Source organism: Mustela nigripes, chromosome 17 (genome assembly GCF_022355385.1).
Source record: "Mustela nigripes isolate SB6536 chromosome 17, MUSNIG.SB6536, whole genome shotgun sequence".
NCBI classification, from domain to species: domain Eukaryota; kingdom Metazoa; phylum Chordata; class Mammalia; order Carnivora; family Mustelidae; genus Mustela; species Mustela nigripes.
Window position 1 is genome coordinate 8,280,540 of NC_081573.1, and position 25,607 is coordinate 8,306,146.

At 56.5% G+C, this 25,607-nt stretch overlaps 2 protein-coding genes across 3 annotated transcripts in view; one reads left to right on the forward strand and one right to left on the reverse strand.

Moving 5' to 3' along the window:
- MARK4 (microtubule affinity regulating kinase 4) overlaps positions 1 to 14,125 on the reverse strand; it is a 28,102-nt gene extending 13,977 nt beyond the window's left edge. For both annotated transcript variants that reach the window (XM_059381203.1, XM_059381204.1), the window contains exons 1-8: positions 13,801 to 14,125; positions 9,223 to 9,423; positions 6,840 to 6,893; positions 6,687 to 6,735; positions 5,934 to 5,999; positions 5,787 to 5,857; positions 4,982 to 5,038; positions 2,799 to 3,035 (exon numbers count right to left, since the gene is read on the reverse strand). In XM_059381203.1, coding sequence (XP_059237186.1) covers positions 2,799 to 3,035; positions 4,982 to 5,038; positions 5,787 to 5,857; positions 5,934 to 5,999; positions 6,687 to 6,735; positions 6,840 to 6,893; positions 9,223 to 9,423; positions 13,801 to 13,851 — 786 coding nt within the window. In that variant the 5' untranslated portion in view covers positions 13,852 to 14,125. The remainder of the gene's footprint in view (positions 1 to 2,798; positions 3,036 to 4,981; positions 5,039 to 5,786; positions 5,858 to 5,933; positions 6,000 to 6,686; positions 6,736 to 6,839; positions 6,894 to 9,222; positions 9,424 to 13,800) is intronic.
- A 4,915-nt stretch (positions 14,126 to 19,040) lies between these two features.
- The window catches only part of EXOC3L2 (exocyst complex component 3 like 2), a 21,365-nt gene continuing 14,798 nt past the window's right edge, over positions 19,041 to 25,607 (forward strand). The window contains exons 1-2 of the mRNA XM_059382134.1: positions 19,041 to 19,117; positions 22,761 to 23,299. Coding sequence (XP_059238117.1) covers positions 22,777 to 23,299 — 523 coding nt within the window. The 5' untranslated portion in view covers positions 19,041 to 19,117; positions 22,761 to 22,776. The remainder of the gene's footprint in view (positions 19,118 to 22,760; positions 23,300 to 25,607) is intronic.

A 25,607-nucleotide genomic window follows, 5' to 3' on the forward strand; every position in this document is an offset into this window, starting at 1 on the left:
GACGGGTTTACTGGGGGAGGGGTCCACCCCACCTGCGCAGCCGCCACACGCATGCGCGCGGGCACACACATCTTCCTCCCCATCCCTCACCGAAGCAGCAGGTAGCAAAACCCCACCCCTCTCTCCTGACCGCAATTGCCCCTTCTGTAGAATGGGAGCCCTGGATACAACTTGATTCCGAGGAAATCTCAGAGAGAGCGAATTCTACAAGCGAGGACCGACACCAGTCAGCATCCGGGGGTTCAGTTTCCTTCTCTGGACCCAGGGCTCCCAGCGCCCACTTGGCAGGCCAGGGTGTGAGTGATTTTAAGTAAAATGCCCAGCGTATGTGTGGCCCAGAGTAAATGCTACTTCAATATGAGGTTTATGAAGGAGGAAGACGGGGGGCGAGGGGAATCCTGCCTACCAGCTTCCCCCCACTCGGATCCCCCTTCTCCTAGGCACTCCTGTCTTTCCAAAGAACTATGAGACCCAGGCGGTCTCAAAGAATGAGAACTGATCTACATGCAGACCTTTTTTAGGTAAAGGGTCTTTTAGGAGGGGCCCTGCCAAGACAGGAAATAAATTCCATGCCCCATGCCATCACAGACCAGGGAGAGCCCCTCCATCCCCAGGAAACGGAGGTGGGCAGGTGGTCTGGGGGAGAGGGTCTCTGAGTGGAGCTCTGTGCTGGGGCCTGGGGAGTGGCCTGGGAGCTCCCTTCCCGGGGATTCTCCTTGAAGGGCTGGAAGAGGCCAGAGCCTGGGAGCCTCCTGGGTCTGCACATCAGCACAACCCCGAAGGGTCGTGAATATTTAATAATAATGAGTATCACTTTCAGAGCAGAGCACTTACCCCGGGGGCGGGGCAGTGTTCTAAGTGCTTTTTGCAAGGTACCTCTGTGCTCACAACAAAGCCGTGAAGCAGAGCTATGATGCCCCCTTTTCAGACAAGGGAAACTGAGGCCTAGAGAGGTAAGTCACTTGCGCAAGGAGCGTGTGGCCAGAACACGGCAAGGTGGTCCGGCTCCGGAGCCTGCGCCGCGTCACCACTCGGCACCACACCGCCCCCCTCACAAGCTGGCAAGAAGCAGCCACGGGGCTGTCAACACCATCACCCACCGCTGGTGCGGTTCCCGAGAGTCTATCATACGGGCCAGATGCCGGGTCCCAGGGCCGGGCCTCAGGCACTCAGTTGGGCCCTAAGTCCCTTAACATCCCCATCTTACAGGTGGGGAAAGAGGGGAAACAGGTTCAGAAAAGGGGCTATGTCCCAGGTCACTTCACAATGAAGTGACAGAGTGGGGATCTGCCCCCAGCTGCCTCCTTCACCCTGAAAGGTTTCAGGGGAAACCAGGACAGCAGGAGGTGACAAGGGCCTGGGGCAGCTGAGACGCTGGCCTAGCCTTCGGAAACAGTCTCTTGGCTTCCTGCTTGGGGTTGTTATCCTGTACTTGTGTGTGCTTTGCACACCTGACCTCAGCAAGCCCTTGAATCGCTGCTCTAGGGCCGGTTTCCTTAAAAAATGCAGAACAGAGCGGGAGCCCGAGGCTCAGAGGGGTCAGCAGCTCGGCTGAGGCCTTTGTGGGGAAGGGGCTCCCTCCTCCTCACCACTCAGGTCCCCCTGCTCTTGTGGACTGTCCTCGGCAGCGACTTTCTTGACCTCCTGAGCGCTCCTGCTTGCACCCCTGGAACTCCATCGCGAGGAAACACCGCTCACCCCAAACCAAGGGGGGGACCCTGTGGCACAAGTGGCCTGAGCGCCACAAAGCTCCACAAAGCCAGGCCACGAAAGACAGAGGAAGTGCTCGAGATGAAAAGGGACTTTTAAGACGCCAGTCAACCTTGGAAAACGCGGGAGCCTGAACAAAGACACTGGCGCGGGAGAGAAAGAGCTACAAGGACACTCTCCGGGCGGCTGGGGACATCTGAGCGCAGCCAGGACTGAACCACCACAGTTCGCCCCGAGCGTGGCTGCGGACAGAAAGGAAACCCCGTCTCGGGAGATGACCTGCTGTGTGTCCCCTTCAGGGACAGAGGGACGTGGCGACTAAGCCCCAAACATTCCATCAGTAACAACGCACCCAGAAAGACCAACAGGGCCAGTGTGCCCTCACGCCCGCCAGGCCGTCTCCCCGGAGGCAGCTCCTTCCCCACAACGAGCACCGGCCATGCTTCTGGCCCAGCTCTGTCCCTTCCCGCGAGGGCAGGGATTCTTCCGTTCAGAGAGCCCGAGTCAAAGGTTGTCGGTCTGTTCACTGAGTTATGCAGGCGTCACCAGGCAGTTCTAGAACGTTTTCATCCCCCCGCCCAACAGAAAGCCTGTCCTCCAACTCCCACCTCATCTGCTTCCTGCCTCTGGATTTGCCTGTTCTAGACTTTTCACAGAAACAGCATCACATAACAGGTGGCTGTTGTGATGGGCTTTTCCCACTCAGCGGGCTGTCGAGGGCCAGCACGCTGGAAACAGAGACTGTTGTGTCTTTGGCTCACACTGTATCTGTAAAGCCCGAAACAGAACCTGACCCCTGCCCCGACCCCATGGCAGGCAATAAATGTCTCCTGAGTGAATGAGCAGGGGAGTTGGGATTTGAACCCAAGCCTGCTGGCTGCGAAGCCTGGGCCCTGGACCCTAACACAGGATGATCCATGTGGGTTGGTCACACGACTGACCATGGGGACCCGGGTCCTGCTGTGTGACCTCAGGCCAGCCTCGCCCCTCTGGCCTTGCACAGAGCAGATGTCGGGGGAGGTGCTGCGGGTCCCTGGGCAGACCCCCCCTCAGGAGATTAAGACTTCCATGACGGCCCTGCACAGCACCTTGAGGTTGTGCCCATCGAAGGGCAGGGAGCCGCTGACGAGGGTGTACAAGATAACGCCGAGGCTCCAGATGTCCACCTCCGGCCCATCGTACTTCTTGCCCTGGAACAGCTCTGGGGCGGCGTACGGGGGGCTCCCACAGAATGTGTCCAGCTTTGAGCCCAGTGTAAACTCGTTGCTGAAGCCAAAGTCGGCGATCTTGATATTGGCCTCGGCATCCAGCAAGAGGTTCTCAGCCTAAGAGGGATGAGAAGGTGGACAAGGGTGGCAGATGGGAGCTTGGGCTCCGGAGCTGCCCTGCTGCCCCCCGACCCCAACCCCATACTGACTGGCCCAGGGCCCTACTCCCTTGGGCAGTAACTTTATCTGTCTGGGCCTAGGTTTTGTCATCCAAAGAAGGAAGGTAATCAGAGCTTCTACCTCACAGGGCTGTCTGAGGATTAAGCGAATCCTAAAAGGTCTAGAACAATCTTCTGTACCCCGTAAGCACTATATAACATTAGCCATTATTAGACCATGGGTCTGCAGAGCTGGGGATGGGGGGTGGTCCTCAGGCAATTTACTGACCCACTGAGCCCCAGTTTACCCAGCACGAAAAAAGAGAAAAAAAAAAAAAAAAAGAAAGAAACATGAGCATTGGCTGCTCAAGAGTCATAAAAGTGGAAAGAAAAAAAGTTCTGTCTACTTTTGGTAGCATGTGTTCTTACAAACACCATTTTACAAGCGAGGAAACTGAGCCTTAGGGAGACCACCCTGTGCCCGCAGCAAGAAAGTGGCAGAGCTTGACTCCAAAAGAGGCCTGGCCTTGCCATGGCCTGGAGCACGGAAGGAGCCCCCAGCTGCCTGCCTTTTGCAGATCTGGACACACATATCCGCTCTTCGAAGTGTCGCCCGCGTCTGGCCAGTCCCAGCCACAGCCCTTCTGCAGCCAGGCCACTAGCACCTCCGGCTTCCTCATGAGGTCTCCCTACCTCCCGTCCCCACCTCTAACCCAACAGAGGCAGAGAAGCCCCCACCCCCTCCCCCTCCCACCCCTTGCTCAGGGCTGACACTTATCTTCCTGTTGTTTGAGGCTCTGCCACCCAGCCACGAACCCATGCCTGGGTGGGTCCCTCAGGCTGGCCCCCCACTGCAGCACACTAACCAGATCCCCGTAAGTCCCTTTCAACCACTTCCAGAACTGTCCACCAGGGGGCGTGCCTCCTCCAGGTGATGGCAAACCCCCAAGCCTGGAGGGGCTTTCTCAGAGGGTCCCGGCAGACAGAGGAAGTGTCTAGAAACTTCTAAGATCTGATAATGGATTTGTGTGGGTTTTTTTTTTTTTAAGCGTAGTAATAATTTTAAAAATTGGTCTTGTATTTTGGACTTTTTTCCACCCCCACTTAATTTTTATTGTACTTCCCAAAAGAATTTTTCACAGCAGACTGGGAATTGAAAATAGTAAAACAAACCCGGTCCTTCACTAGAGATACCTTGAGACCTTCCTTAAGGTACAGCGCCCAGCACGCAGGAGGTGCTCCAGAAATGGGGAGTCAAGGCAACTCAGCTGAACTGGACAAATGTTTCTCTTTCTTGTCTGGGTCAAGAAGCCCTGAGACGTGTGGTTCTCTCAGAGTGGGAGGTGTGTGCTGGGGGGGGTCCAGGTGGGCTGAATCCCTCCTCCCACCCCCTGCGCCCCAAGCTAGCCCCAGGGGCTCAATCTCTCTCTCTCAAAGGTCCTTCTCCGGTTTAGGATATGCCTAAGATGTTAAGACCCAGAGGCCATGTGACTCTGGGGCTCTAAAACCACAGTTCTGGAAGGTTCCTGAAAGTCCTGAAGTCTGAGAGATGCCAAGGCTCCAGAGCCTCTGAGAGGCGTGAACACTTTATCGCGTCCTGTGTCCTTGTTCAGCACCCATGTAATCGCGTGAGGCGTCCTAGGACATTTTGTTTCTTTCTCTTTGTTCTCTCCTCCTGCCTCCACCCCCTACCCGCTCCCCCATCTACTGGTCTTCCTCTGCCACAAAAGCTGGGGAAAGAGTCAAGGGACCCTGGATGCTGAGGGAGGAGCATGGGGAGAGAAGGGAGGGAATGTGGAGGCTATAGGGGATCCCAGGGCACTGGAAGCAGGACTAGGGACAAGTGGGGAGGGGGTCTGTGGGCTGAGGCAGGGAACTTGTGGTGCTGCGGGGGGCGGGGCTCACCTTCAGGTCCCTGTGTACAATGTTTTTCTGGTGACAGTAGTGCACAGCCGATACTATCTGGAGGGGAGGGAAGAGAAGGACAGTTACTGGTGGCCCCAAAGCCCTCCGCCTCTCTCCGACCCCATGAACCTCCTCACAACTGAGACCCAGGGCCCCAGGCCTCCCCTAGGCACAAGGCCGAGATGCTGGGGCCTCACACTCCGATTTAATCACAGTGGGCAATGCGACAGGACACGCAGAGACCCGCATCCCCACCCAGACACCCAGATATCCTCAGACTTCTGGACACCCTCCTGGCAGGGGCCCCAGACCCAGGACATCACAACGGGTCCCCTCCGGATTTCACCATCTGGAAACATACACATACCCGCAGAGAGACACTCAGCCCCAATGCACCCATACACCTATACAGCCCCATCAGGACGTCTGGACGGCCGTGGACCAACACCCTGGATCAAATCCCTGCCCCCATCAGACCCTCCCACCCCTTAGCCAGACACCTGGGCGCCCTCATGCATACCCTCTACCCACACAGCTACACCCCACGAGTTTGGGCTCCCACACACCTACTGCCCCCACGCCTCAACCACACTGCTCCCCTCACATGCTTCGGGACCCTGGCACCTGTCAGCCACACTCCTCCTGCACGCCGCGCCCACCCTCGCACCCACATGTCGGACACCTGCACACCTGAACCACGGTATCCTCACACCTAGGTGACTGCCCTCTCGCAGACACTCGGACTTACACCCCCAGACCTGACCCCCCCCAACCCCGCCCTGCGGGCGGCCGTGACCGCCCCCACCTGTCGGAACTTGGCTCGAGCTTCCTTCTCCTTCATGCGGCCGTGGGACACGAGGTAGTCAAATACTTCTCCTGCAGGGCAGAGGCCAAGCGGGGTCAGCGAGGGGCGTGGGGGGCGCAGGGGGCAGGGCGGGGAGGGATGCCTCACCGGCACTTGCGTATTCCATCACCAGGTATAGCGTCTTCTCCGTTTCGATCACCTCGAAGAGCTTCACTGTGAGGACCCAGGGAGGGGAGGAGGGAGCAGGGTTATGTGGGAAGAGACCCCTCCCCACCCCCACCTGCTGACCAGAACACCCCTTACTCTAGAACACTCCATGGCTCCCTACTGATGGCAAGACTTTCCAAACCGCTCAGCCTTGCTTTACTACCTTTCCTACTCTTTCTCATAAGAAAGTCAGCTCTATGAGGTCGAGATCTGTGTCTGTTTTCTTTCCTGCTTAGGGCAGATGCTAGGGGCATAAAGCAGCCACTCAATTAACACTTCTGGAGTGAACAAACGCGTGGATGAATAAATGCTGTGACCACATCCAGGCCAGGCCAAATCCTGTCTCCCCTCTGCATCATGAGGACAAGGGCAGTGCTCACCGCCGCTGACAGTAATCAGACCAGCGCCCCCAGCTGAGCTCTGAGTGGAGTGTTTTGAATGCTCACTCTTAACCAATCCCCTAGTGACCTTGAAGTAGGCCCTCTTATAAACCCCACTCCAGAGGAGGAAACTGAAGCTCAGAGAGGTTAAGTGACTTGCCCAAGGTCACACAGCCAGTGAGCAGCAATACTGCTCAGAGAAAACAGGTCTTTCTAACTGTGAAAACAGCCAGCTCTTCTGTTCCCAATTCTCTCCTCTGCCCAAGTGCCCCAGTTGGTAGCCTCTGAGGCCACGTTCTTCCCCTCTCCTCACCGATGTTGGGATGGTTTAGGCCCTTCATGATGCGGACTTCGCGGAACAGCTGGGCGTGGCCAGAAAAGAAGAAAGAGAAAGATGAGGGTGGGCGCTTTCGATGACCCTCTTCCCAACCGTGTCCCCAACCCCCTCCCTCTCCCTAGGCCTCACTTTCTGCAGGCTGCTGGGATTCAGCTGGGTTTTGTCAATGATCTTGATGGCGACCTGGAGGTGGAAGGAAGGGGTAAAAGATCAAAGAGCCAAGGGCTCGAGTTGGGAAAGGCCCTCTCAACCCAGATCACCCAGGGGTATCCTTCCTCTGCCTCCTTTCACAGGAAGGCCTCAATCAGGGTCATGCCTGGTGGATCAGAGATCTAGGCCTCAGGACCTTTGCACAAGCTGTTGACACTGTGTCCAGCGCTCCCTGACTTCTACAGGGAAATATCCTTATTCCACAGAAGTGCCTGTGTGAACGTGTGTGAGAGTGAGACCTTTTTGGGGTCCCCTTTGTGAGAGCACCTCAGACCATTTGCCCAGCACGTCTTCCTTGTCTTGAATGCGTGAACTGTGAAATAATAAATAACCAGCTGACATTTCCCAAGGTATCGCCGGGCCTCAGTTCATGTGCTTTACAAACAAGAACGGTTTCGATCCTCAAAGCAGAGGTGCTAGCATTGTTCCCATCTTACAAACTGGGAATCCGAGAAACAAAACTGTCCAGGTAGTTGGCAAAGGTTACGTGGCTAGGAAGTTTGTGGGCTGGGATTGGAATCGTGCAGCCTGATCACGATACCTCGTAAACATTTAAAACTGAAGAAAAAAATATATAGTTTATTTAAAAAAAAAATTTTAAGTAATCTCTATACCCAACGTGGGGTTCAAACTCATGACCCTAAGGTCAAGAGAGGCATGCTCTTCCAACTGAGCCAGCTAGGCACCCCTAGTTTTAAAAGAGTTTTGAGCAGTCACCATGGGGAAAGAATCAGAAAGTTAATGAACTCTCCTTGTATGTATCCTATAGTGGGGTTAAGTTTTCATTTTGAATTGCATTTTGGCAGAGCCCCACAAGGTTTTCGGTAGTAAGGGGCCTCACTTCCAGCTGTATAGCTTTCTCAAAGGGTTTTGGGACCACCCCCAGATCCCCTGGATTATAGAATCCTGCCCTGTTTCCTTAGAAGCTGGTCCTCTAGGCAGGCCCCAGAATCAAGTTCAAGATCCACACAAGGGGAACTGCGTGCTCTCCATGCGGGAGAGGGCCCATTAGCTTTCCTCATATCCTCACGAACGGGTTTTTAATTTTGTCAAGCAGTTTTCATGCCAGTATTGAGACAATATGGTTTCCCTCCTTGAATCTAGAAATGTGGCAAAGTAGATGAATGAATTATCCATTTCAAAAGAACTGTGCGTTCCTGGGATGAACCCAGCTCCGTCATGGCACCGCTTTCTTTACCTGATGTGCCGAGGCTCTCTGCTAGTATTTTGTTTCAGATTTTTGGATCTATGTTCACAAGTCAGGCCAGCCCATAACAGCATATGTGTCTCATTTTGACGTCTTGGTCATCGTCCAGCCAGCACTTACAGTGAGCTGGGCTGCAGGACCTCTTTTGTTAGTCTCTGGAAGGTTGGAGTGTAAACTCAGAATGTTTGGTAGCATGTGCCTATAAAACCATAGGGGCCTGGTGTCTTTTGTGTGTCTGGATGGTGTACAGGAAGGAGACAGGTCACCCAAGGTGGGGGAAATCGTTCCAGCCGTGTCCTCTAAAATTAAAAGGGGAACAGAGGAGTCATACCCCATCACCCTGTGTAAGTGAGAGACTTCTTTGTAGGTTACAAGGTCTGTGTGGGTGTGGAAATGCTGCCCTACTCCGGAGGCAGGAGAAAGGGACCGCGGGGGGTTGAGAACTCCAGTGAGTGGTCTCATGAAGATTTCGATAAGACCTGATGGAAGCAAAGCCTACCACTGCCAACAGGGAGGTGGCCTGGGTTTAGACACAAAAGCCATGTGAATTCTTAGAAACAGAATACCTGTGATCTGAGAGTCCCCGGCAATTCCAGGGACTATGACTGATATTAAATGAACACGGCACCATCATCCCTCTTTTGAGGTGGGGAAACTGAGGCCCAGAGGTGGACATGGTTTGCTCTAGAGCTGATGTCCTACACCATCCCTTCACACTGCCACATCATTCTTTAGATTTTTTTTAAAGCTTCAGGCCCAATGTGGGGCTCGAACTCATGACCCGGAGATCAAGAGTCACATGTTCTACTGATGGGCCCGTCAGGCACCCACATCATTCTTTTTTTTTTTTTTTAAATTGAATAGCCTTTACTACGGGCCAAGTCCTGGGCTAATGAGGACCTCATCTACATGCAATTCCCACGGTAACCCAATTCTACTTGGACTCTTCTGGACAAACCTGAAATGTCTTGACCTGTTCCGGGGAGAGTCAGGGACTCACCTGAGGTCAGGAAGCAAAGCAATGAGGGCCAAGTCTGACCTCGCCCCACCTCCCACACGCCCATGCCCTGCTCCCCACCCATCACCCCAACTCACCTCCCGGCCAGTGAGGATGTGCCGGGCCAGCTTGACTTTGGCAAAGTTGCCCTTCCCGATGGTTCTCAGCAGGCGGTAGTTGCCCACGTGGGGCTGCTCCTCGGGACAGGAGGCGATGGAGTTCCGGCAGCGGGCACCCAGGGAGCGGCTGGACCAGGACGGTCCCTTGTCTGAGGAGCGGCCACTGCCCAAGGTGCCATGCTGGACAGGGGAGACGAAGAGTGAGTGGTGGGCAGCGCCCATCCGATCCTGCCTTCGGGGGCTCTGGGCAGTGGGGGGCTCCCGGGGGCTGGGCCACTTGACTCCAGCTGTGACCACTGGCCCCTTCGCGGTCCTTCCCAAACCTAGGCCAGAGGGAAGCACGCTGCCTTTGGAGGTCCCCCAAATCTCTCTAAAAGAGGACGTCTCCAAGAACACAAAGGCTGGGCCACCCCCCAACTCTGCAGCATCCGGGGTCCCAGACATCAGGCTCCTCCAACAGTCAGTCTCCCTGCAACTTCCTCTCCAGGCGCGGGGGCCACCGTATTTTCTTCCAAATGCCGTGTCCCTCTCTCCCAACCCGTGTCCTCAATCTGGGCTCAACTCCGCCCCAGGTCTCTCGCAGCTCTTGACATATCCTGGGTCACCCTTCACCTCCCTGTCTGCCTCCCCCATTCTACTCTGAACCCCAAGAGCAGCATTTTATTACCAGCTTACTGCCCCTAGCATTTTCTCCCAATTCTTCTTGCCCCAAATTCCACTCCAAACACTGTAACCAACACTCTTTCATTGTGCCCTGACCTTCCAGCCCCACACTGTTACGTTCCTCCTGTGGAAACACGGGGGCCTCCCCCATGCCCCGCACCACCACCCTGGGAATCGTTGCGGCTCCTGACCCACTGTCTCCCACGCCCATGCTCCCATCTGTCCCCGACGTTCCGTTCCTGCCGTCCTGTCCCTCCTGGGCCTCTCCCCCGCAGGTCACAGCCTGCTCCAGGCTGCCCTGTCCTGATTGTGAGCCCCAGGGACTATGCCTCCTGTTCAGCGCTGGACTGGGGCCCAGGGTGGGGGCGGTGGAGGGAGCCAGAGGCCCCAGCCCAGGAGGCTCTGCTCAGACCCAGGCGGCAACCCCCGCCCCCCGGCACCCACCCCTGCCCTCCCCAGGGCAGGGGTGGGAAGCAGGAAGACAAAAGGAGCCAAGGAGAGGAAAGGCCAGGTAGGCAACAGGGAATCCACACGGCTACTTAACAGGGGTGATGTCTGATTCGGTCACCATCCCCTTCTTAAGGGAGGGAAACTGAAGCCCGGAGTGGGACAGAGTTTACCCCAGAGCTACTGTCCCTCGCCATCACCGTATCGCACTGACTCACACTCCTACATGTTTTTATTACACTGCTTTTACTACGGGCCAAGGCTCGGGCTAGTAAGCACCTCATCTCCATTTAATTCCCCTGGGAGCCCACTGAGGGCGGAACCTACCTCCTCACCCTCCAGAGGAGAAACTGAGGCTTGGAGAGAGAAGATATCCTGTCAAGGTCACACAGTTCCTCCCACGAGTTGCAGAAGGAGTGCCACCCACGGTGCCCTCCCCGGGGGACCTCCCACCTGGATCCAGTAACCATCCACGCTCTCCAGACAGGGACCCCTCCCTCAAGGCTGAGGCAGTGAGCACCTCGGCCAAGGTCACAGGGCAGATCGGCAGAAGGCTAGGGATTCGATCCCAGGCCTGCTGGCTCCTGAATGCTGCTGAGCTCTTCCCCACATCCCACTGGGCTCCTCACAACCTCAGCTCTCCTTCCAGGAGAGGAGGGCGGGCAGGGAGGTGGAGATCCTGGCCGCTAAGGCCCCTGATCCCCATGGAGATAGGGCTTGGAGAAGAACCTCTATCAGGTGGCCCCAGGGGAGCCAAACTGGGGATGGGCTGGCACCCCACTGAAAGCAGCATGCTTGAGGAACCCCTGCAAGGGGCGGCTGGGGCAGTGGGTGACAGAGCCCCCCAGGGGCCGGGGGCGGGAGCTAAAATTGGCTGGCACCACCAGCTGGCCCGGCTCCCTCCCTCCTGCCCGGCTGGCGGGCTGGCGCCCCAACACCGGGGCCTGTTGCTAGGGAACCTCCAGAGAGTTCCAAGGTGGTGGGGGGAGCCCTGGAACTTGGGGTGGGGGGGCATGACCTCCACATGGCTGTCGTCATGGTGATGGGGCGGCGGGGAGCAGAAGAGCCTTCGACTTCCAGTTCCAGAGGGAGAGGTGAGCCCAAGGCAGGACAAGCGGGACTTACACATGAGTTGGGAGGACAGGAGGCAAGAGGAGAGAAGGGGACTGGCCCCCTCAAATGCCCACCAGGCACAAGTCCGGACCAGGAAAGAGGAGGAAGTGCTCTGAAGAGCCCCATTTTACGGATAAGGATGCCGAGGCTCACAGTGGTGAGATCACTTGCCTGAGGTCACACAGCTAGGGAGGACCAGAAACTAGATTTGAACCCATGCTTATTAGAAGAATCACAGCAACAACCCGAGTGCAGCGACAAGCACTTCTTACATGATCTCTTTGGCTCCCGAAAACAGTCCTAACAGGGAGATGCTTCCATCAACCCTATTTCGAGATAAACTGAGGCTTGGAGCAGGGAGGGGATCCTTGAACTCTAGCCACAACCGATGACAGCCCCAGGTGGAGAAGGCACGGCCCCTCTGACTCACAGCCTTCCTCACAACAGCCACGGACAGGTGTGGAGCACATCCCATGGACCAGGCTTCCCCCTCTGAGGGACTCAAAGGATCATCCCCATTTTTCAGAGCAGGAAACTGAGGCTCAGAAAGGAAGCAGCTGTAGTCTGAGGACCCAGCGCAAACCGGCTGGCAGAGAGAGCCAGCATTTGAACCCGGGCCCGTGGGCTCCCTGGCACTTTCTGAGGGACTTGCGGGGGAAGGGTGGGGATCTCACCAGAGACTCCGAATTAGAGTCTGGCCTGGAGGGTGTGGGCTGTGGTGGTGGCGGTGGTGGGGCTCCTTATGAGGGAGGGTCTTGCAGGACGAAGGGATGGAGATCAGCCTCTCTGGTAGGGGATCTGGAGTGAGGGTGGCTGGATGTGGGGGAAGGAACCTGGCAGAGGCCTAGGGGAAAAGGAACAAAGACCCCAGCTGGGGGTGGGGGGAAGCCCTTTAGAAGGGCTGAGAGTAATCAGAAACTGGGGAGATAGGGGGGTCCTCCCTGCCCAGGATTGTTCTAGGCTGTGCTACAGGGACGGGGGCCTGGGAATAATGGGAAGGGTGAGAGCCATGGGGCAGTGGAACTCAGAGGAGCTGAGGAAACTCCTAGAAGTTAAAGGAGGGGGTTTCTGGGAGTTTCTAGTCTTTGGAACAGAGAAAGGTCCAGGAGCACGCGAGTCCTGGAGAAGGGTCTTCTGGGCGGAGGGCAGCCCAGAAGAAGAAAGCCTGAGCCTTGTGGAGGTCAAAAGGGCCTAGAAACTTGGGGAGGAGGTCTCCGGCAGACAGACCCCAAGAGAAGAGGGCTTACAACCAGGGAAAGACCCCAGGCTTTAAGTCCTGGAGTCTCCTGGAAGAAGGATGTGGGGCCCAGCCTTGTGAGACGGGAGAGGCCTCTGAAGCTGGGGAGGGGGTTTCCCTGGGAGACCAGATCACCCTGGTAAGGAAGAGGAAGGCCCAGGGGCAGAAGGGATGGGGACCTGGGGATCAGAGGAAGAGGTGATGTCCTGGGAGGCCACTCCTGGCCCAGGAGGGGATCAAGGGGTCAGGGGCTTGGGGAGGGGGCTTGCTAGATGCTGAAGAGTTGATACAAGGAGGATGAGGCCTGGAGTCAGACTAGTCCAGGGCCTAGAAATCCCAGACTGGGCTAGGGGCCTGGAAGTTGGAGGCCAAGACTGCCTGGGAGAAGAGCTCAGAGAGGATACAGGGGATCAGTGGGGAGGGGGGCGCCGGACTGGGAATCCAGGGACAGGGCTCCTTGGAAGATAGGGGCCAGGCCTGGGAGTGGAGAGACCTTGAACAAGCTAGAAAGGGCCCTGGGCCCAGGAAAAGGTGGAAACCGGCTTCCTGTGAGGGGGTGCCCACAGGATCCGGGAGGATCCAGAGGGTCGGAGGGCTGAGAATGAGAAGAGGGGGGCTCCTGGGGAGCAGGCACCCAGATCCAGATAGGGAAGGCCGAGCCGGAGGCCGGACTGGGCCAGGCCTTCCTGGGAGAGGACCAGGGACGGGCCTTGGGGTCAAGGGCCCCGCAAATCCAGGAGGGGGCGATTTGTCGGATGCGGGCGGCCAGGAGGGGAAGGGGCTTAAGAACACGCCGGAGAAGGGAGGGGCTCCTGGAAGGCAGAGGAGGGGGCTTCCTGGAGGGAGGAGACCCGAGCGGAAGCGGTCTGCAGAGGGACAAGAGAGGGGTCCCGAGAGAGGGGCGCCCCTGGGGTCGGGCTGAGCTGGAGTGGGGGAGGGTCGAGAGGCCTGGAAGTCCAGGCGGGGGTCGGGAGGCGGCAAGCCGGGCCGGGCCCGGGGAATGAAGGTAGGAGCTCGCGCAGCGAGGGGCACACCAGGACGAGGGGTTCCGCGGCTGAACCCGACCGGCGCTCCCCAAGGGGCCGGGCCCCACTCACCGTGTCCGAGTTCCGATCGTTGCCCGGGGCCAGCGCCGTCCGCGAAGACATTTTCTCCGGGTCCCGGGGGACTGGGCGGCCGGGTTGGGGGGGGCGGGGGTCCCGGGGTCCCCTCTCTTCCCCTCCCCCCCCGATGGCCTGGGGACGCGAGCTCAAAAGCTGGGCGCCGTGGACACCGGGGTTTGCGCCGCGGGAGAGGGGGCAGGGCGAGGAAGGGAAGGGGACGCCGAGGGTCCTAGTGGCCCCGTGCAGTGGGGGCCCGGGGCGCCATGGGGGCGACGGGCAGGCGGGCAGGCGGGCGGGCGGGGGCCGGGGAGGGGGCGCGGAGCCGGCCCGGGCGGCGGCAGAGGGAGGCGGTGGAGGGGCCGGGGAGGAAGGGACGTCAGGGGGAGGGGCGGGCAGGGCGGGGCCGCCTAGACCCCGCCCTCTGCCGCCGGCCCTTAAAGGCGCAGGCCCGGGCTAGCCGGGGGCTCTGGGGGTGGAGGCAGGTCTGGGCGCGTCGGTAGGGAGCGTGTTCTCACAGGAGAGCAGAGATTCACCGGAAGGGAAGGGGAGAGAAAAGCCGGGGCAGAGCGCCAGAGACGCGGAGGAAGATACCGAGAGACGCAGAGATAGGGAGAGACAAAGAGACACAGGAGAGAGGGACAGACGCGAGGAGAAGCCCAGACACACAAAGAGATGTCAACGGAGCCAAAAGATCGGAGCGACAAAAAGAGAAAGAAAGAGGGAGAAAAACAGGGAAAGAGACGCACGCAAGGAGAGATTCAGAGAGAACAGAGACACAGAGAGTGACAAAGCCTGAGAGACGCACACACGGAGACTGAGGGACAGGCAAAAAGAGACAAAGCGAGACAGAGACTCAAAGACCCGTGAAGAGAATGGAGACAGAGACAGAGGCAGAGAAGCCCCCAGGGACGAGAGCCAGGCAGACGGCGTGGTCCCCATTCTCCCTCCCAGCCCATCCCGTCTCCAGTCTTGGGGCCCAGGAAGTTCTTGCTTGGGAGCGTAGTACTAAGGGTGCTGGGAGCACAGCTGGTCAGAGCCACCGCCAAAGCCTGACCACCATCTCTAGCGATGCTGCCTCGCACCTCCCAGAACACTCCAGAGCCCAAGGTTGTGGCAGCTGGTTCCTCTCCTGTGCACCCCTGCTGAGGTCTGAGGACTCTCTATAGCTCTGTGACGCAGAGCGGAACCTCAGTTTCCCAATCTATAAGGTGAGGGGAAGGATCGACATGCTGCTTTCCTGGCAGGGCTGAAGCAGGTGCCAAAGAGCCCTGTGTAAGTATTCACCTACAGGGCTCAGCAGCTGTTGGGATGGGCAAACTGAAACCACAGAGGCAAGGTCTTTGCTGAGGTCATCCGGAACTGTGGGGACCACCCATGCCCTCTAGACTGGTGTGGGATGAAAGAAAGAGGGGCATTGCATAGCCCATCCTGGCCCCAGAATCCCACAACCCTTGGATGGATGGGGTCCTGCCCTGCCCCTGTCTGACTGATCATCTTCTCGAGCCCCGGTTTCCCTTTCTAAAAAAGAGGGGTGTGATGCAGCGTGTTGGGAATCAGCCTGAATGAGCCGACTGTTAAAGTCGCAGGAATCTTGGAACTGGTTGTTAAACAGCCATTATAAAAGATTAAATTATGCAAACACATAATTAAATAAATTATATTGAAAACAAAGGGAATAAATACTCATCGTAACCTAATGATTTTACTACGTTTTACTATTATCTGCAATCCTAGGTTATTTACATCTCTTGTACGTTCAGAGAGATACAACCACATAACGTGCTACTGCACGTCTCTTCCCCCCACCAAAAACACTTTCAGTGACATCACTGTAGCTTGACATCACCGAATTCAAGCTGGAATTAGTCATGGTGGGGATATTTACACTGTGGAAATTGGCAAACCCCACAGATCAAGGCTCCCCTACCCCCAGACCCCCAGAGAGCTGGTTGTGAAACACTGACCAGCTCATCTACCACTGGCTGATACTCTCAGGCACATAGAGGCTTCCTTTGTGCCAGGCTCTGAGCCCTTTATCCTTTCTGCCACCCTGTGAGGTTGGACCATGATTATCAGCCCCACTTACACATGAGGAAACAGCCTAAGTATTAAAAAAAAAAAAAAAAAAAAAAAAAAATCACATGGTGCAGGTCACATGGTTGGTGAGCGGCAGGACTGAGATTTGAAAAGGAGGGCTTCCAAACTCTGGAACTTGGGCTCTTAACCTCTATGGCTTCCTGTCCCTGCAAAATCATAGCAGCAACCTCAGTGTGCGGTACATTAACAAGACTATGCACTTGAACAGATTAGAACTTTCTAAGCTGATGACATTACTGTTATTACTCAGCAGATGGTACCCAAGGAGTTTCAAGGATGGTGGGACACCGAGAGGGAGGAGTTCAGGCTGGTGTTCTGGAAGTTTTGAGATCCTGAGGGCTCTGCTGGGTGAGAGGTGGGGTCTTGGGGATGGGTTGGGGGAGCTGAGTCACTCCTTCCCAGGCTTAGCAGGGAAATCTGCAGTTCCCCCAGGCACCACGAGGGGGCAGCAGACCACCTCCCTACACACACCTGCCCTCCACCACACCTCAGGCCCCACCCTGGTTCCGCAGACCGGAGGACGGGCCCCACCCCAGATGCGGGGACTGAGGCTAAATGAAGTTGGTTGGGGTGTGGGGGGGAGGGAAGGCTACAAAATGGTGAATCTTAAAAACAGGACGCTTAGCGAAAGTAGCCCGACGCAAAAGACTCTATGGTTCCTTTTCTGTGGAATGTCCGTAATAGGGAAAGTTACTGGGCTGGAAGCGAAGGAGAATGGGGAGGGGCTGCTAACGGGGTTACAGGTCTCTTTTTGAGGTGATGAAAATGTTCTGGAATTAGATAGTGGTGACAGATGCTGCTGACAGATCCTTGTGAATATATTCAAAACCACTGAACTTTATAAAAGGATGAATTTTAGGGGCGTCTGGGGGGCTCCATTAAGGGACCCACTCTTGATTTCAGCTCAGGTCATGACCTCAGGGTGGTAAGATTGAGCCCTGTGTGGGGCTCCGCTGGGTGTGGAGTCATCGGCTTAAGATCTCTCTCTCTCTCTCTCTGGGGGCGCCTGGGTGGCTCAGTGGGTTATGGTCTCAGGGTCCTGGGATAGAACCCAGGCATCAATGGGCTCTCTGTTCCCTTCCTCTCTGCCTGCTGCTCTGCCTACTTGTGATCTCTCTCCCTCTCTCTGTTAAATAAATAAATAGAATCTTAAAAAAAAAAAAATCTCTCTCTCTCTGCCCCGGGCCTGCTGGGGGTGGGTGCTCAGTGGGTTAAGTGTCTGCCTTTGGCTCAGGGCATGATTCTAGGGTCTTGGGATGGAGTCCTGCATCAGGCTCCTTGCTCAGTGGGAAACCTGTTTCTCCTTCTGTCTGCGGCTCCCCCTTGCTTGTGCTTTCTCTCTCTGACAAATAAGTAAGTCAACTTTTTTTTTTTTAAGGATTTTAATTTATTTATTTGACAGAGAAAGAGAGATCACAAGTAGGCAGAGAGGCAGGCAGAGAGAAGGGGGGGCAGGCGGGGGAAACCAGGTTCCCCTGCTGAGCAGAGAGCCCGATGATGCCAGGGCTCGATCCCAGGACCCTGAGATCATAACTGGATCATAACCCAAGTTAAGCAGAGGCTTAACTCACTGAACTACCCAGGCCGCCCAGTAAGTAAAATCTAAAAAAAAAAAAAAAAAAAAAAAAAAAAAAAGAGCTCTGTTTTTTCCCCGACAAAGGGCAAATTTTATGGCATGTGAATTATATCTCAATAAAAAATTAAATTAAAAAAAAGAGAAGGAGCTATCACTGCCCACAACAGACCAGCTGGTTCCAGCCAGAGCTACTCAGTCTCTTCTGATTACCATGATCCACACTGACCTGCGGGAGGACAGGGTGTCCTCCCAGCTCCTTCCCAGGGCTCATTGTCTTGTAAATCCAGTCCTTCCTTGATCTGAGGCCTTCAGACCTTGCAGTCTTAACCCCTGACCCACTTCCCCCAGCCTCAGTGTCTGCAGAACCCTTCCTGAAGCCCCAGAGAGAAGCAGGGATTCCTGAGCCCAGCCCCGACCCTAATCCCACACCAACCCCAACTTTGCGTAGGCAAGTGATCCCTTGTCCCAGGCCTAACACTTGGTATGCTGTGCCTCCCTAAAACTTTAAAAAGAATCCTAATCCTGCATCTAACACCACCAATCCATTTGCAGCCACCCCAGCCCCGCACCTGCCATATGCATCCCCAGTTTCCAGATTAGAGCTCCTTAGCTCTAATCCACCCATGTGTGTGCCTGGTTAATAAATCTTTAGTGAGCACCTACTATGTGCTAGGCATGTATCTCGGGATATAAAGATGAACAGGGTAAGCAAACTCTGCTTTGAATTCCCATTCCAGTGGGAGAGTCAGAAACTACAAGGAAGGAACGCCTGGGTGGCTCAGTCAGCGAAGCATCTGCCTTCAGATCGATCCCTGGACCCCTGGATTATGACCTGAACCAAACAGACACTTAATGACTGAGCCATCCAGGCACTCTTAAATAAATAAAACCTTAAAAAAAAAAAAAAAGAAAGAAAGAAAGAAAGGGAAAAAAAGAACTCTACAAGGGAGTCAGAGAAATCTTATCATTCAAATTGAGGAAGGTGACATAAAGAAATGGACAAATGAGAGCCAGTCCCTGGGGGAGAGAGGGGATGGGGGAGGTTATGGAGAAGGGCTTCTGCTGCTCAGGGAAAACCTCCTTTGAGGAACGGATGCTGGAGCTGAGGTCAGGATAATGTCGAAGGAGGGAGCCCTGCTGGACCCAGGGACCTGGGACCGGGCCTTTCAAGCAGAGAGGACAATTCCAAAGTCGTTTCCAGTGCCACCCACTTTCCGCTTCTAATCCCAACTTCTGGGCCAGCAGAACCTTTGTTCATGTCTCTTCTCCAGATCGAGGACCCCAGAGGAGAGTTCTGGGCCCGTGTCCAGCATTGGGTGTCTCCCCAGGGTGCCCAGGATGGTGTTGTCACCTTGGAAGGCGTGAAGAGCAGGCGGGGGGGGGGGGGGGGATTCCGGGGGGGGGGGGGCCGGACTGTGGCCTTGTCCTTCCCAGCCCAACCCCAGCTTGGCCTAAAAGGGCAGACAGATAAAGAGTCCTTCCCGCCCCTGGCCCCAGAGAGGGAGGGGTTTCCTGACAGGAAATTGACCTCCTCTAACCCCCCCCCCCCCCCAGTTCCAAGCTCTCAGCATTTCTGGCTCATGTGTCCTCAGGGCAGGACCGCAGTAGCAAGGACAGAGGGACTGCACTGAGTAGGAGGTAAGTGTGCTGGAGGAGGGGGGCAGGACCCGCATGCCCACCCCGCCATCCGGCCCCCCTGGGTTTGGGCTAGACGGCAGCTGTGGGGGGGGGAGGTGAAAAGAGAATGTGGGGTCTGTCCTTAGGAGGGTGAGCGAGAGGGCAGGAGGCGCGGGGAGCAGGGAAGAATTTGGGGACCCTGGGGATCCACAGAAACTTCGAAGAAGCAGGGAGAGCTTGGACCATTAACAGAAACCGGAGCCATGGCTGGGTCTCATGCCCTCTGAGTTCAGGTGGGAAGACGGGCCAGAGAGGGCTGGGTGCTTTGCTCCATCCCCAGGAGATGGGGGCTTGGAGGTGGGAGAGAAGACAAGGCTGGGAAGGACAGGGAGCAAGAGATGGGGTTCCGAAGGAAGATGTGCATGAACTTGAAAAGGCTGATGACAGGATTTTGGGGGGGGCAAGGTCTGGAGGAGGGTGGTGTGGTTGGGGTCCAGTGCGGACACAACGTGTGAGGACTGTTCTCTGATACAGACTTGGGGACTGGAGGTGCTGAGTTCTGCAAATGGGTCAGGCTGCCTGTGGAGGGTTTAGGGCTTTGGGGAAAGGCTGGCAGCAGAGGAGGAGAGGGAAGGGGGAGGGGGAGGGGAGGAGCCGGAGCCCAGAGAGGGAAGCTGGTGGCCAAGACATCCTGTGGGAGGTCGGGAGGCTGGGGGCTTGAGGGATGCCTCGGAAGTGAGTCAGGGGCCGGGCACCAGGAGGCAGATGGGGGGGCGGGGGGGGGCAGGATGTCGGAGCCCGTCTGCAGAGGCGGGTGTTGGAGCCAGGAAGGGGAAAGACGAGGGGGCCGCTTCTCAGAAGGTGCTGCAGTGGGGTCTGATGGGGTCTGAGGATGTTGAGGATGGTTGGGGGTATGGGATCCAGTCCAGAGATGGATGTAGCAGCCAGTGGGGGAGTGGAAAAACCCCGTTTGGGTAATGTTGAATTCTGTCAGAGAGAAGTTGGAGCCCCCTATTTTGAGGGGAAGGTGGGTTTTGGGGAGGATGAGAGAGGCAGTGCTGGGGGACAATGAAGCCATTTGTGGGATGAAGCACAGAGAAGCCTGTTTGGAGAATGAAAGAGAAAACAGCGTGTGGTGTGTGTGTGTGTGTGTGTGTGTGTGCGCGCGCGCACATGCGTGTGTGTATGGGGGTGCTAGCATCGATTGACCACAGCCCTGGGGGCTCCAGGCAAGGGTTGCCATGGTGACTGCCTCCCTGGGGGACAGGGGACTATGGAGACTGGAGAGAGGCTTGAGGAACAACAGCTGAGGTCTAGAGGCTGAAGTCAGGGAGGAAAGAAGGGGGTCTTCACCCGGAAAGGAGATGCTCTTGCTCACAGCCCTGCCCACTCAGGGCCCCCTTCCAGATGCTCCACGCACCACGCACATTCCCGCCCAATCCCGACCCTATCCCTCATCTGCTCAGAACCTGTCCCAGTTCGAAACAACCTGCATGTCTGGTGCCGGTGATAGGACAACGTGTGAACAGCCAAGAGCCAATGCGGCTTTGCTGTCGCCCAGCAGTGGAACAGTACGCAACACTTCAGGGACATCAACTAGAGCCACAGAGCGAGGCATGGCTCCATGTCACACGGCATGTGGCATGTGAGCCAAAAACCAGCTCTCAGACAGCAAGTTGCTGGATATGTATGGTGTGATTGCATTTAGAGAGAGTCGGAGACCACTGGAAACAATACATTGTTTCTGGCTACAAACACTATGCCAAGGCATAGAGTGAAAGTCGGCTTGGATGGGGATTAACATTCCGGATGGTGCTTTCCTTGGGAGAGGGCTAGATAATTCAGGGGTGGGGGGGGGGAGTGGGGGGGTTTTGGTGCATCTGTAATGCTTGATTCTTTAAATAAAAAAAAAAAAAAAAAAAAGTAACCTGAACCAAATAGGGCAAATGTTTGCATTAGATGCTGCTAGGATTGGAGGCACAGGGGTGTTTGTTTTCTAAATTTTTCTGGATTTCTGAACATTTAAACTATTTCATCACTTTAAAAAGTGCCCTTCCGTGGCTCCCCAGTGTCCTTGGGAAATAGCCCAAGTTCCTCCTCATGGCCCTTCGAGGCCTTGCATGGCCTGGTCTTAACTGATCTCTCCAGCTTGACTCCTCCTCACCCACAAGGAATGAGGTCCTTCCCTCCTTCATTTCCTGTTTAGCACCCATTCATTTCCTGAGCGCCAGCCCTGGGAGCTAGGGACACAGCAGTGACGGAGACAGCCTGACCCTGTCCTCTCAAGGCTTCACAGTCCGGTCTCGGGGACACAGACTCATCCCCAGACAGTGACGACTCAGGTTGGACAGGGCTGGGATGGAAGAAATCCTGAGGGGGCTGACTTGACTCAGCCTGGGCATCAGGGAGGGCTTCCTGGAGAAGGGGGCTTTGGAGCTGTGTCCTAAAGCGGGGAGAACAGGTTTCCTTGTAGAAGGATCTACACAAATGTTGACACCTGGAGGAGCCCGGAGCAAGGAGGAGGAGGAGAATGTGGGAGAGCACTGGTGAGGGCACAGCTGGCAGGTGAGGGCAGCTGAATTTTGCCCCACAGGCACTGGGGAGCCATGCAAAGCGAAGAGAAGGAAAGGGAGCAGGTTTATGCTTTAACAAGGACCTCAAAGGTGGGCTGAGGCGGGGCAGAACAGGAGCCGGGAGACCAGGGAGGAAGTGGGGAAGCCAGAGGGCAGAGGGTGCTTGGACTGGGGCAAGGGACCATGGAGAGGGTTGGAGATGAGGGACTTAGGAGGTGGGATGAGCAGATCTTGGGAGACTTCAAGCCCCAAGAGGGAAGAACTTGTGCCTTGGCCACCACTGTTTCTCCACTGCCTTCACCCGGCGAATACCTAGTAATTTTCTTTTTTTGGCAGGGGGAAGGGTAGTAAAATATGCATAATATAAAATTCACCATATGAACCACTTTAAAGAATACAATTCAGGGGCACCTGGTGCATTCACAATATTGTCAACTACTGTGTACCTCCGGAACTTTTTCGCTTGTGAAAAGGAAACCTGTACCCATTAAGCAGTCACTCCCCAGCCCCCCTCCCCCAGCCCCTGGCTCCCACTCATGCTCATCTCCTTTCTAGCTCTACAGATTTGCCTGTTCTGGACATTTCCCAGGAAGGTTTTCTTCAAGGAGTGAACAGGGTGGGGTAGAGTGGACAGGGGTGCTGGTGGGACAGGGGAGACGAGGCGGGTGCCCATGTGTGTGACTGGCCGTCTGGGGAGATGGTGGAGCCTGAGTCCCTAGGCAGCCTGTGCCCTTCGTGGGCTGTGCCAGTTTGGGAAAGACGCTTCCCCTCTCCGAGTCTATTTCCTCATGGGGTGGGTGGGTCCACAAAGATGATGAAGCCTCCGGGCAGGGAAAGGGTCTGAATGCCAGTGCTTGGGGTAGGGGGAAAGAACCCCAGCCCCAGAATCAATAGGTCTGGGTCCAAATGCTGAGTCACTGAGCCACTGTGGGACCTTGGGTGTCATCTGCAGAACGGGCATCATAATAGCACCAACCTCATGGGATCGGCAAGTGCTCGGACCAGGCTCCGCACCCAGAGGCAGGATTACCAATCACCAACACCCCACCACTGCCGTCAATCCCACTGAGGGTCTGTTATGTTTTCCCCAGGTCCCCGCCTGTCAAAATGCCCATCCTGAAGAATCTAGGGGTGGCCGACACTAAGGTGCCCCGGGCGGGGACCCTGCCCCTGAGGTCCTCTCGGAACCCCTTTGAGGAAGTTCCAGGATTGGAAGAAGAGGAGGTTGGGGAGCTGGGGACCCTGCCCAATGGAACATCTTGTCGCCGCCGCGCCACCCTGGAGAAGCTGGCTGGCCTAGCCCCCTTCCGGCTGGGCTGGACCCCTGGCCGGCGGGCAGGCAGCCCCGGAGATGGGCAGCCCCGCTCCTTCCTGGGCCGCGTGCTGACACCAGGGATACGCAGGAGCTCGGCAGACTTTGGTCTCCTGGCCAGGCTTCAGGGGACCCGAGCCCAGGGCGACGAGGAGGCGGCGGGGGAGGCTGCCCGGAGACTGGCCTTCCTGAGACTGGGACGCGGACCCAAGCCCCGTCGTGCGTCCCTGGCTGAGAGGGTGGTGCCCGCCGGCGAGGCGGCCCCTGAGCCCCCGCCCAAGGTCCCCGAGCCCCCAAAGATGAAGGAGCCTCTGTCAGGTGAGTCGGGAGCCCCTGCTCAGACCTGGCCTCCACCTGTGACCCTATCTCCATTCACTTCTCCAACTTCTGCCCACCCCCAAGTAGGATACCAGTTCGCCCCCTGCAGTCCCCAGCCCCATCACCGAGCCAGGCTCCAGCTCTGTCTCCACACCCACCCCCAATCCATCCCACTCACTACCCACCACCGGCTTCGACCTCACCCCCATGTCCTGTGATAAGCGAATCACCAACTTTGGTCCCATCCCCTCCCAATCCCTTCCAAATTTAACCTCCAGGCCATCTCCAACCTTGACCTTCTGCCCCTCCCTAACCTCCATACCATACCCCCCCACTTCCCATCCCCAGCCCCAACCCTAGCCTCAGACCCCCACGCCCACCTCAGTCTCCTCCTTCACCCCCAATCTCTTCTCCTTCTCTGTCCCACTCTGAATCCTAACCCTAACTCCATCCCAGTCCCAAACCTCAGCCTCCACCTTCAACTTCATCCCTACCTCAACTCATCTCCAAGCTTCATCTCAAACTCACCACCATGCCTAGTGCCTACCTTCCACCACATCTGCCGACTGCGTCCCCCAAGGCCCGTGTTCGGGTTCCCAGGGCCGCCACATTAAGCAAGTCCCACAAACCAGGTGGCTGAAACTGTCAAGATCTAGTTTCTCAGTTCCGGGGGCTAGAAGTTGGAAATCAAGGTGTTGCGTTGGGTCCACACACGCTCAGAAACTCAAAGGAGAGCCCTTCTTCCTCTTCCTGCACCTAACACTCTGCCAGCTAACCTGGGGGTTCCCTGGCTTGTGATCACCCCACTCCTGTTCCTTCGTTGACAGGGGGCCTTCTCGCTGTGACCTCACAGCATCTCTCCTCTGTGTGTATCTGTCTCTGTGTCCAAATCTCCCCTTTGTAAAAGAACACCCGTCACACTGGCTTGGAGGCCACCCCATGACCTCATTTTAACTTGATCACCTCTATAAAGAACTTGTCTCCAGATAAGGTCCCCATTCGGAGGTACGGGGTGGGGGATCAGGACTTCACACCTCTTTTTTCTTCGCTGGGGAGGCACGTGGTTCAACTCAAGACATCACCCCTGTTTGTACCCCCAGTGTCTTCTTCAATGCCCTTTTGGTTTCCACCCCACACTTATTCCAACCCCATCAGCTATCTCCACCTTGGGACACATCCTCGTGCTTACCCCAACCCATCCCTTTGTCCAAACACCATCTTTAACCATCTCTGTGCCCGACGCCAGGACAACTGCCTGCCCGCCGGGCTGTTGCTGTCCCGCCTACAGCTGCAACAGGGTCCCCGATTTAGTCTCCCACCCAACGCCCAGCCTCGGCCCATCTCAGCACCCACCTTCAGCCCAACCCCAAGCTGGCCTCCCCCTTCATTCTTAATCCCATTTCCACCCCAACCTGGAGTCCCCATCCAAACCTCCCATTCCCAACCTCCACCCACGTTCTTGGTCCCAATTCAAGCCCAAATTTCATCTTCAAACTCATATCCATCTCCACCTTCTTTTCCTGCTCAATGATCATATAAACCCACCCTCGTCTCCACACCCCCTCAAACCCCAGATGTCATTCGCAACTCCTTTCCTGTCCCCTCTGTAGATGTCACCCCAACCTCACCCTCATCCCTTCCCTCAGTCCCATCTTGATCCCATCTCAGAGGCCCCCAACCCTAGCTCCGCCCCCACCTTCATTCGCCCCCATCCTCACTCCCAGGCCTCCTCCCAGGCAAGCAGCCTCAGCACTGGGGACCTCAGGAGAGCCCTTTCTGTGCACCCTCTAGGTCCTGGCAAGAGGCTATTTCAGCCCGGGCTCCCTGGGGACTGGGAGGGCACTTCAGGGAGGTGACGAGGGGGTGACTGGAGCCCCCGCCTTCTGGAAACGGATGGGCAGAAATAGCGCTGGCCAGGAAACAGTTTTTCTGCCAGGGAGGAAGTGGAGGGGGGTGGAGGTGTTGGGGGTAACCCTGGGCCACCGGGGCCCTCCCTTTGCCTTCACTCAAAGGCCTCCCAACCCCATGGGGCTGGCTTTTGGGGAAGTCTCAGGTCACCCCCACAGCTGTCCCATCCCCCAGAAGACCCCATCACTGGTCTTGCTAACCTCTCCCCACCTCCAAGCCTCCACTCTGCCCTTCTCATCCACTGCTTCTCTCCACCCTCTCCCCCTACTTGGCTCGGACTCTTCCCCCCAGCCCTCCCATTGCCCAGACCCCTTCCTCTAGGTCTGATGCCCTTTTCCTGTCCTTGCCCCTCAAATATCCTGACCCCTTCCTATATCATAAGCTACTCACCAACACCCTC